General features: G+C 35.4%; 1 protein-coding gene across 1 annotated transcript; it reads left to right on the top strand.

Annotated features, from left to right (window-relative positions):
- The first annotated feature begins 443 nt into the window (after positions 1-443).
- LOC103944817 (ABC transporter G family member 35) lies at positions 444-10,855 on the top strand. The gene is made up of 22 exons (XM_009355277.3): positions 444-665; positions 764-1,165; positions 2,408-2,617; positions 2,731-2,815; positions 3,179-3,338; positions 3,426-3,502; positions 3,615-3,668; positions 4,352-4,442; positions 5,077-5,378; positions 5,788-6,386; positions 6,807-6,967; positions 7,076-7,185; positions 7,293-7,446; positions 7,542-7,697; positions 7,779-7,954; positions 8,055-8,387; positions 8,475-8,849; positions 8,950-9,083; positions 9,185-9,412; positions 9,539-9,710; positions 9,867-10,121; positions 10,404-10,855. Exons 2-22 carry the CDS (start codon positions 777-779, stop codon positions 10,674-10,676), a joined length of 4,494 nt encoding a protein of 1,497 aa, XP_009353552.2. The 5' UTR covers positions 444-665; positions 764-776; the 3' UTR covers positions 10,677-10,855.
- The last annotated feature ends 380 nt before the right edge of the window (positions 10,856-11,235 follow it).

Here is an 11,235-nt window from a genome sequence, read left to right on the forward strand (position 1 = left end):
TATTTTCAGATCCTAATAACACCACTCATAATATTTTTTTTTAATGAGTTATATAATAATTTACAATTAAAAATGACCATTTTACAGTGGTGATAACAATAGATATAATATTGCGTCATTTTAATTTTGTTTTTATTTTCTCAGGCATATAACGTTGGTGGTAGGGTGTCATAAATTACCAAACGTCATTTGACTACATTTTGGATGAGTATAGTGGAGCCCACATAATTCCTCAAAAGAAATTGGAGAAAGTGGGTATGGCCGCCGCTAATCACATTTGAATACTGTTCAATGCAATCTATTATATCAATAGACATATAATATTCTGACTTTGGCATCTAAAAATATATTATTCTGACTTTAATAATTGTTTAAAAAATTGAGAATTTTATTCCCATTGTGCACGTATAAATACCCTCGAAACTTCTCAAGGAAATGAATCTCTCAGTTTTTGCAAAGGTTAAAGAGAGAGAGAGAGAGAGAGAGAGAAGATATAGGAGATTTTGAATTGGTGTAGGAACTTTGGAAATTTAGAGAAAAGCAACCATAAATTTCTCCACCCAACACATTTCCATATTTCCACAAAGTATAGATTTTTGTTTCGAAAGAAAAGGATATAGATTTAACATCCATTACCCTTGTCATTCAACAGACTCAACAAATAAGTAAGTCCTTTAGTTCTCCATACCTCGTTTGGCTGCCAAGAAAATTTCACAAAGCATCGAAGCGTTGATACAATATTCTAAATTCAGTTTATTTTCAGGAGGTAAACCGAAATGGAGGGAACAGAGAAACCGAAAGGTTCAGAGCCACATCATCAAAAGCGCCATAGCCGCAGCGGAAGCATAAGCAGGAGCCTGAGCAGGGCGAGTTGGCGCATGGAAGAAGTATTTGCGACTGCCACGCACTCGAGAAGAAGCAGCCAAGCGGACGAAGATGAAGAAGCTCTGACATGGGCTGCCATTGAGAAACTGCCCACGTATGATCGGCTAAGAACAAGCATCATCAAGTCCCTTGGGGAAACTGAGCCTCAAGGAGTACATAAGCAAGTAGACGTTCTACAGCTCGATATGGACGACCGTCAGAATTTCATTCAAAGGGTTTTCAAGGTTGCAGAGGAAGATAATGAGACGTTCCTGAAAAAGTTCAGAAGTAGAATTGATAAGTAAGTCCTTGTTTTTTTATCTTTCATGGTTTGGTTAAATTTCTTTTAAATAAGGAAAACAATATTCACACCCTCTATATTTTTTACGTTTATTTCTTACATTTAGATTGAATAAATCAAAGAACATTCACACATATAAATTATTTTAGAAAATTAGAAGTATGTGTAAGGTGAAAAAGTACGTGAATTTTATTTAATTATTTATTTATTTTGTTTTTTTTGCAATAATCAAGAATAGAACGTGACTCTGACATTAGTAGATGTGGGTACTCCAATAGAATTAAATTAAAAATGCAATAAATAATGGAAAGAGTAAATTTAGTACATAAAACATTATTAATGCTAGAGGAAAATTTTAAACTAAATTTTGTATATCTATATGGTTGTTAATAATTAAATTATTATTTAAATATTAATTAACGTGTTTATTTCTTTTTTATAACACATTATTTAATTTGAAAATATGGTCTACCTAGAATTTACTCTTACTTGAATCCTAGAATTTAATCTTACTTGAATCAAACTTGTTTTAATTAGTTACAAAGTTGCTATGCATAATTTACCATTGATCGCTGTCGTTGTCATTTCTTTCATCCTGGCTAGTGGACAAATGAAACGTTAAGATGTAGCTTGAGTCGCTTTCTTGGTTAGCATAGTAGCAGGCCTGTGATGCAAGCAGGTACTAGTTAAGGGGTGTGCTATCCACACAACCCTTATTAATTTATGTCTATTGATATTCTTCAATTTATCCGATCCAACGGCTGAAAACCAAAAAAGTGTGGGAGAAGTAAAAAGGGGTGTGTGGATATCGCACCCCACTAGTTAATTGTGTTGTGAGGTCTATATCCCAATAGTATATGGTTTGTTAACTTTATTATTTGTTTTTTATTCGGTGATATATATTTTATCATGCACATGCAAAGAACCTTGTGGTTTGGTCTTTATTTTCGATGCAATTTATAAAATATGGTCTTTCTAACACACCGTTTATTAAATTATTTTACCGTACTTTCTTTTAATATGATATTGAAATGTCATTTAAGATTGTGTATCTTTTCTTAATTTCTTAAGTGACGAATGAATTAGGTTAATAAAACAACTTCCCGGCAGCTCCTTTATTGTTAAGGGAATCTAATTGGTGAACATAGTAAAACATTGCATGAAAAGGAACATGTTAATTAATAAATCTAATTAAGCTCTAACTAATTAATTAAAATTTTCATGTGTTGTCATTGATTGCAGGGTTGGGATCAAACTTCCCACAGTGGAAGTAAGGTACGAGCATTTGACAATTGAAGCTGATTGCCATGTTGGAACAAGAGCTCTTCCCACCCTCCCAAATGTTGCTCGGAACATCACAGAATCAGCTCTTGGCTTAATTGGGATTAAGTTGAATAAGCAAACAAAACTAACAATTCTCAAAGATGTCTCTGGCATTATTAAACCTTCAAGGTAGTAAAGCATTAGATTTATGATTTATTAAGTTACCATTCTATGTGATCTGATAAGTTAATTGATATTTAATTTTATTCGATAGATTAAGCCTTTTTGTTGTTTTTCTGTAGGATGGCCCTTTTATTAGGTCCTCCATCCTCGGGGAAGACTTCCCTTTTGCTGGCTTTAGCTGGGAAGTTGGATTCAAGCTTGAAGGTCAGTGACATGTGGCTTTGAATTGATCAACAATTAACTTGACCTAAGGGGTTTTAATTCCTATAAGAAATGGGATTTCATAGATTACTTCTAGAAAAATTAGGAAAAAAAAAAAAAAAAAAAACTAACTTCAACCTCCTTTTTTGACAAAGTAGTAATTACATTTTCTCATAATAAATTATATCGAACTCATCATTTACGAGATTTAAATTAAATTTTTTAACTTACAAGCGAAGAGCAAATAACATTGAAAATTTAAATATTTAAATGAAGAAAATGTTGCTTGTAGTATTTTAATCTCAATTTTCTTTTATAATTATAATTATTACTATAATACTTTTCTGGTTGAATTATGTGGAACAGGTTAAGGGAGAGATAACTTACAATGGTCACCGGCTGAATGAGTTTGTGCCACGGAAGACATCTGCATATATTAGCCAAAACGATCTTCATGTTGGAAATATGACGGTCAAAGAAACACTAGATTTTTCAGCAAGGTGCCAAGGGGTTGGGACACGATATGGTATTTTTATTAATCCATCTCATCAAAATTGAGACTCTCCTATTGATATTCAATCCCCATTTTAATTATTCAATGGTTTATATGTAGAACTTCTTACTGAGCTTGCTAGAAGAGAAAAGGCCGCTGGAATATATCCAGAGCCCGAAGTAGACCTTTTCATGAAGGTAATATTTTATATTTACATATGTAATATTATATATATATATATCACACACAAACCCCTCCTATATATTTAATTATATCTAAATTTCTGGATTTTTTTCTTTTTCTTTTCAGGCTACTGCAATGGGAGGACTTGAGAGCAGTCTCATTACTGATTATACTCTCAAAGTAAGTAAATTTTGTTTAAAAAAGAAAAGCTTGACCCTAAACTAAAATGGTCCATCTTATCTTAATCTGCAAATTTAAGTATTAATCAGTTATGGTTCATGTAGTTGCGTACATCTAAACTACTTATTAATAAAATTCTTTTTGTCAATTAAAAGAAGATGGAAAGACAATTTAATCTTCATCTATATATCATCACAACATATCTCTCATTTTAAATTTAAAAATGTAGAAATTTAAACTTCTCTCCAACTTCTCTTTCACATATTTTCCTAAAAACAATGAGTATACATATAAGAGCTCGATCGAGAAGAAGGCAGGCATTCATCGGTCAGTCAGTCCCACAAACATGCATGTTTTAGTATTCTTATTTAGAAATGGTCCTTATGGGGATTTTACCAGAAGCCAGATCATGAAAAAGTGGACGTTGCTTAACGTTACTTAATAGTCAAATTGTTTTTTGTTCTTTTGTCAAAGTATTCTTCCCAATCTATTTTGATGACTGCTATTTTCTAAACACATTGCTGGATGGGGAATTAGGGAGGCCCATGCTTACACTTTGGTTGTTGACCAAGCATGCTTTTGGAAGCAATTTACTAAAACACCATTTAGAATTAATGTTTTTTATATTCTAAATTTTTTTAATGAAATAATGATGAAGCATGATTTTTTATTGAATGGTACAGATTTTGGGGCTTGATATATGTAAGGACACAATTGTTGGAGATGAGATGCAGAGAGGGATATCTGGTGGCCAGAAAAAACGAGTAACCACAGGTCAATTCCCACCTTTTTTTGTCTTTCTGATTTTGTTTAGAATTTGGAGCACATTTTGTTCATCACTCTTAAGTTGTGGTATTACTCATCACTTTATTTATTATTATTTGATGAGTTTAAACTTTGAGATTTGTCCATTACACATATCTCGAGATTTAAACTCATCTAATATTGAGAAATAAAAGGAAGCATCATCACCACGTGAAGGTGGTGAGCAAGTGTATTCTCAATAGGGTCGTGATCATATGGTCTCATGTTGTAGACCAAAGATACTTAGTGGGTGGTGCCACACTTTGAATTTTCTTTGCAAAGTCATCAATACCGTAAGAACTGGAATTTTAATGCACTTTGAAAAGAAATGTCTTTACAGTATTCAACAGGATTTTTCAATACTGTTTGATAAGCAATAACTAAATTTAGATGAATAATAGTATAACAAATACCTTTTAATTAATTTTATACGAGTCATTCTAAATCGTAAGCTAATAGCTATATTCTTGTATTTTTTAGGTAAAAAAAAAGCAAAAAATGCTATACTCTATATGAGCGTCAAATGTGTAAATGTTAAATTGTATACATTGCCTTGTACATGTATAATGTGCTGAAAAAAGTAAATTATTATGGTCAATTACAGGTGAGATGATTGTTGGACCTACTACAACATTGTTCATGGATGAGATATCAACGGGTCTCGATAGCTCCACGACGTTCCAAATCGTGAAGTGCCTACAACAAATTGTACACATCACTGAGGCTACGATATTGATGTCTTTACTCCAACCTGCTCCTGAGACATTTGATCTTTTTGATGATATCATCCTTTTATCAGAAGGCCAGATCGTCTACCAGGGACCACGTGAGCACATATTAGAGTTCTTTGAGACATTTGGATTTCGATGCCCTGAGAGAAAAGGAACTGCCGATTTCTTGCAAGAGGTAAAATCACGATAAAGTCTAACATTAATTTAATAGGTATCTTATAAAAAATTAGGAACAAGTAACTAATTGCTTAAGACTCTTATTCTTTCCCTCTATTTATCTCTTATTACGTGACTAGTCATGATATATAATTGTATATAACTAGTTTGACAGTACCTTAGGTTTTCTCCCAACTTCTAGCCATGAAGTTCTAAGGGGTTGTAACGTTTAAAAGCATTTGTCACTGAACCTGAAGTTCTGAGTTCGACTTCCAGCCATGCCCTAGTATTGCTTATATAAAAACTTATAGTCCAAGAAATTGTAATAAGCACCATTTTTTTGTGAACAATTGTAATAAGCCTTTGCTAATCCAACTTCATATTGTTATAAGCCTTTACATCCAATAACTCTTGTCCAACCTTTTCAGGTTACCTCAAGAAAAGACCAGGAGCAGTATTGGGCAGACAGAAGGACTCCATACAGATATGTATCGGTCACAGAATTTGCAAACCGGTTCAAGCGTTTCCATGTGGGCATGAGGATAGCGGATGAGCTCTCAATCCCATTCGACAAGGCTCAAAGCCACAAAGCAGCTCTTGTATTCAAAACATATTCAATGCCCAAAATGCAGCTTCTCAAAGCATGTTTTGACAAAGAATGGCTGCTCATGCAGAGGAACTCATTTATTTACATTTTCAAGACTGTCCAAATTATAATAGGGGCAATCATAGCGGCGACAGTGTTTTTGAGGACCGAAATGCACACTAGAAATGAAAATGATGGAGCACTCTATGTTGGTGCACTTATATATTCCCTAATCATTAACATGTTTAATGGGTTTGCTGAGCTCTCATTGACCATTGCAAGACTTCCTGTGTTTTACAAGCATAGAGACCTTCTTTTCCACCCTGCTTGGACTTTCACTCTCCCATCTGTCCTGCTTGGGATTCCTATATCCATGATAGAATCTACTGTTTTCATAGGCATTACATACTACACCATTGGATTTGCACCTGAAGCTAGCAGGTACCACATTTGTCCCTGCTTAATTTCATTTCTATATATTTTGTTCGTAAATTAGTTTTCCATCATTGAATAACATAGTTTTTTCATCAACCAAATGTTTTATTGAATTTTTATGTTGGTCCTTTCGTCGTTAGGTAAACTATTTAGTTTTCCATCATTGAATAACATAGTTTTTTAATCAACCAAATGCTTTATTGAGTTTTTATGTTGGTCCTTTCATCGTTAGGTAAACTATTTCATGTAGTTTTGAATAGATACGTAGGCACAAAATCTTGTTACTTTGATTAGGTACAATATTATAAACACACGTGTAGGTAAGTTAATAAAATTGCAAATTACTCTTTGATTAGGTACAAAATCTTATTACTTTGAAAAGTTTCTTGTCCTTGAGATACTAAGCAACTGTCAAAATATTTGCAGGTTTTTCAAGCAACTATTGTTGATATTTCTGATGCAACAAATGGCATCTGCGCTATTTAGGCTTATTGCTGGAGTTAGCAGGACCATGATCATATCGAACACTGGCGGGACTCTCACTCTTCTAATTCTTTTCTTGCTTGGAGGTTTCATAATTCCAAGAGGTTAGTTTGAGTTGCAAATTTAGTTTTAAAAAAATAGTCAAAAACTAGCAAAAAGGGACCAAATTAGTATTTCACGGAATATTCAAGGAGTTGCTTCATTTGTGACAGGTGAAATTCCAAACTGGTGGACGTGGGCATACTGGATTTCACCTTTGACATATGGCTTCAATGCTATCTCTGTAAATGAAATGTATGCTCCGAGGTGGATGAACAAACTGGTATGATAAACTTAAGCTCTTCCTTGCACACGTCATTCATGAGCTACATTTGTTTAATAACTTAACAAAAAGGCTAAGCTTCTGCATCGAACTTCCTTGTGCTGCAGGCTTTAGATAATGTTACCAGGGTGGGTGAGACAGTGCTTAATAACTTTGATGTTTACCACAACAAAAACTGGTTTTGGATTGGTTCTGGCGCTCTTCTGGGGTTTATTGTTCTCTTCAACACCCTTTATACGGTCTCCCTTATGTACCTAAGTCGTAAGAGTCAATATTCCTTTTTATGTCTACACAGAACTTCTTTCATTTGTACTTTTAAAGTTACAGTTTTTCATGGTTTTGTTTTAATAAATTAGCTCCTGGAAAGCCACAAGCCATCATATCTGAAGAGGCGGCAAACGAAATGGAGCTAGACCAAGAAGAATCAAAGGAAGAGCCAAGACTGAGAAGACCCCCATCCAAGAATGTTTCATTGCCTCGATCATTATCTTCTACTGATGGAAACAATACAAGTAAGAAACAGAAAAATATCGTCAAGTGTAATGTGAGCGTATTGTTATCCGAGTTTCTTACTGAATTAAACTTTTCTGTAGGAGAAATGGAAGTCCGACGAATGAGCAGTCGATCCAGCTCTAGTGGACTAGATAGAAATGCTGATTCATCTCTCGAAGTCTCCGGTGGCGTTGCCCCCAAGAGAGGAATGGTTCTACCTTTCACTCCTCTTGCAATGTCCTTCGACAGTGTTAATTATTTCGTGGACATGCCCGCTGTAATATTTCTTTTTCTGTATTTCACTCTTTGTTTATCTGAAACATTATCTTGTAGTCCAACTTCACTACTTAATTAGCTAACTTAGTTAACTATAACAGGAAATGAAGGAGGAAGGAGTAGCAGAGGACAGGCTGCAACTACTTCGTGAAGTAACTGGTGCATTTAGGCCTGGGGTCTTGACTGCCCTAATGGGGGTAAGTGGGGCTGGGAAGACAACTTTGATGGATGTCTTAGCAGGAAGAAAGACCGGAGGTTACATTGAAGGTGACATTAGAATTTCCGGGTACCCTAAGAAGCAAGAAACCTTTGCAAGAATTTCTGGTTACTGTGAACAAACTGATATCCACTCACCCCAAGTCACTATCAAAGAATCGTTGGTTTACTCAGCTTTCCTTAGACTCCCTAAAGAAGTCAGCAACGAGGAAAAGATGGTAAAACCATGACTTGCACTGTTTCTCTGAACAAAGCATAGTGCAATTATTTAAATGCTGAACTGCATATACTATATATGTTTGCAGATTTTTGTAGATCAAGTGATGGAACTGGTTGAGCTGGACAATCTTAAAGATGCCTTAGTAGGGCTTCCAGGAGTTTCAGGGCTGTCAACAGAACAAAGAAAGAGGTTAACGATTGCAGTTGAGCTTGTTGCCAATCCCTCAATCATTTTCATGGATGAACCAACATCAGGTCTTGATGCAAGGGCAGCTGCCATCGTTATGAGGACTGTTAGAAATACAGTGGACACTGGGAGAACAGTTGTTTGCACAATTCATCAGCCTAGCATAGATATCTTTGAGGCATTCGATGAGCTGCTACTGATGAAGAGAGGAGGACAAGTTATCTACTTAGGACCACTGGGCCGCAATTCTCACAAGATTGTTGAATATTTTGAGGTATTTTATCTGCGTGGAACTTTTTTCATATCTTAATTTTGCACAAAGAAAAAATCAAAGGCATTGTCATCCAAGTGTATACTTACCAACATAATTCCAGGCGGTTCCTGGTGTGCCAAAAATCAAAGAGAAGTACAATCCAGCTACATGGATGCTTGAGGCGAGCTCAACGTCAATTGAGGTCCGGCTTGGAATGGATTTTGCTCAATACTACAAATCATCAGCCTTGTATCAGTAAGTAGAAAAAAATTGAAAATAATACTATTTAGTTGCAGGGTTCGGAATTGGCTGGTTTTTGGAAAATATAAAACTTATATTCCAATATTTATGACCAGGAGAAACAAAGCTTTAGTAAATGAGTTGAGCACACCACCAGCAGGAGCAAGCGACCTCTATTTTACCACACAGTTTTCTCAGCCGTCATGGAAGCAATTCCAGTCCTGCCTCTGGAAGCAGTGGTGGACATATTGGAGAAGTCCTGATTATAACCTTGTCAGATTCTTTTTTACCTTGGCAGCAGCCCTTCTCGTTGGATCTATTTTCTGGGATATTGGCTCAAAAATGTGTGTGCTTATCTCAAAGCTTAATTATTTCAAACTTCAACTAGTACTCATTTTGACAATAAAAGTTTTCGTTTAGGAGTTTCCATACACCAATTTCTTGCTAATTATATATTTCTCCTTATGCAGAAAAAGCAGTTCTGATATGTCCATGGTTATCGGGGCTATGTACGCTGCTGTCTTTTTTGTCGGATTTGATAACTGCACAACGGTGCAACCCATTGTCGCCATTGAAAGAACAGTTTTCTATCGAGAAAGAGCTGCTGGGATGTACTCTGCATTACCTTATGCACTGGCACAGGTGAAGGGAGAATAAATACTTACGTTAACTCACATTTTTCACACAATCTAGTATTGATCCTAGTTTCATATACAACACTATTATAAATCGATATTTGTTGCTATAGAAAAAATTGTCATCTGACTGACTCAAATAAACCTTTTGTATGACATGCAGGTCATTATTGAAATACCATATGTGTTTATTCAGACCACGTATTATACACTGATAGTGTATGCTATGGTGCACTTCCATTGGGAAGCAGGAAAATTCTTTTGGTTCTTCTTTATCAACTTCTTCTCCTTCCTTTACTTCACATACTACGGCATGATGACCGTTTCCATCACACCGAACCACCAAGTAGCAGCCATATTCGCCGCAGCTTTCTATTCAGTCTTCAATCTCTTCTCCGGTTTCTTCATTCCTAGACCAGTAAGTACTAGCATTCTTCTTTCCACAAGCATATACTTCAATTTAAATTGGATTATAATGATACTGTGATTTATTGGTCTAAATTGATCAACAAAATCACAGCAATCACTTTCCAACTGATTAAAATCCAATGGTTAAGTGTTCTGAATCGAGTTTGCATCTCAACTATCGGATTTTGATTTAACAGTTGGTGATTCGATTTTTGTCCCCAGCGGTGATGAAGCGACTAAAACTCGTTATAAAAGTATGTTAACACGAATTCTTTATCTTTTGAATTTTCAGAAAATACCCAATTGGTGGATTTGGTACTACTGGATATGTCCCGTGGCATGGACGGTGTATGGATTGATTGTGACACAGTATGGTGACATTGAGAAGACCATTACAGCACCTGGGTATACACCTGACCCAACTGTGAAATGGTACCTAGAAGACCGTTACGGATTTAAATCAGATTTCAAGGGACCAGTGGCTGGAGTTCTAGTTGGATTCGGAGTCTTCTTCGCCTTCATGTTTGCCTTCTGCATTAGGAAACTCAACTTCCAAGTTAGATAGAGGAATTCTTTGTATACCTTAGATCTGTTATTATATGTATGTGTGTGTTTGTGTTATAGAAAGTGAGATACATAAATATATGTAATCCTGTAACAAAGAAGAATAAAGGAGGCCTTTCCTTAAACATGAATTGCTCCCTTGAGAAAGTAATTGTGATCGCTAGGGTTATTTTTGTTGCAGATGATGAATTTAGTTGACGTCTCTTACAGATTGCATCTGAAAGGAAAATCATGGATTTTCATATTTTTGTTGCAGATGATAAGTTGAGTTTAGTTGACGCTGCTAGAATATATATTTATACTGGTAACTTGGTAAGTCAGAATTGGGACTTAACCCTGGATTTTCATGTTCTCGCTCTCTCACGCAGAGTAGCTTTCATGTTCTTCTTACTCTGTGGCTTGTTATGACCCAAATCTAACCCTTACTCAACCTGCAAGTATCACAGTAACAATGGAGGAAGAGGATGGAAGGAGAGAAGAGAGAGCTGAGCTCCACTTGTTTTTGTAAAACTATATTTAATTCAAAATGACCATTGGCCAAAATCACACCCAAAGTGTGT

The sequence above is a fragment of a genome, unplaced genomic scaffold (genome assembly GCF_019419815.1).
Source record: "Pyrus x bretschneideri cultivar Hongxiangsu unplaced genomic scaffold, Pyrus_bretschneideri_v1 Contig26, whole genome shotgun sequence".
Classification (NCBI taxonomy): domain Eukaryota; kingdom Viridiplantae; phylum Streptophyta; class Magnoliopsida; order Rosales; family Rosaceae; genus Pyrus; species Pyrus x bretschneideri.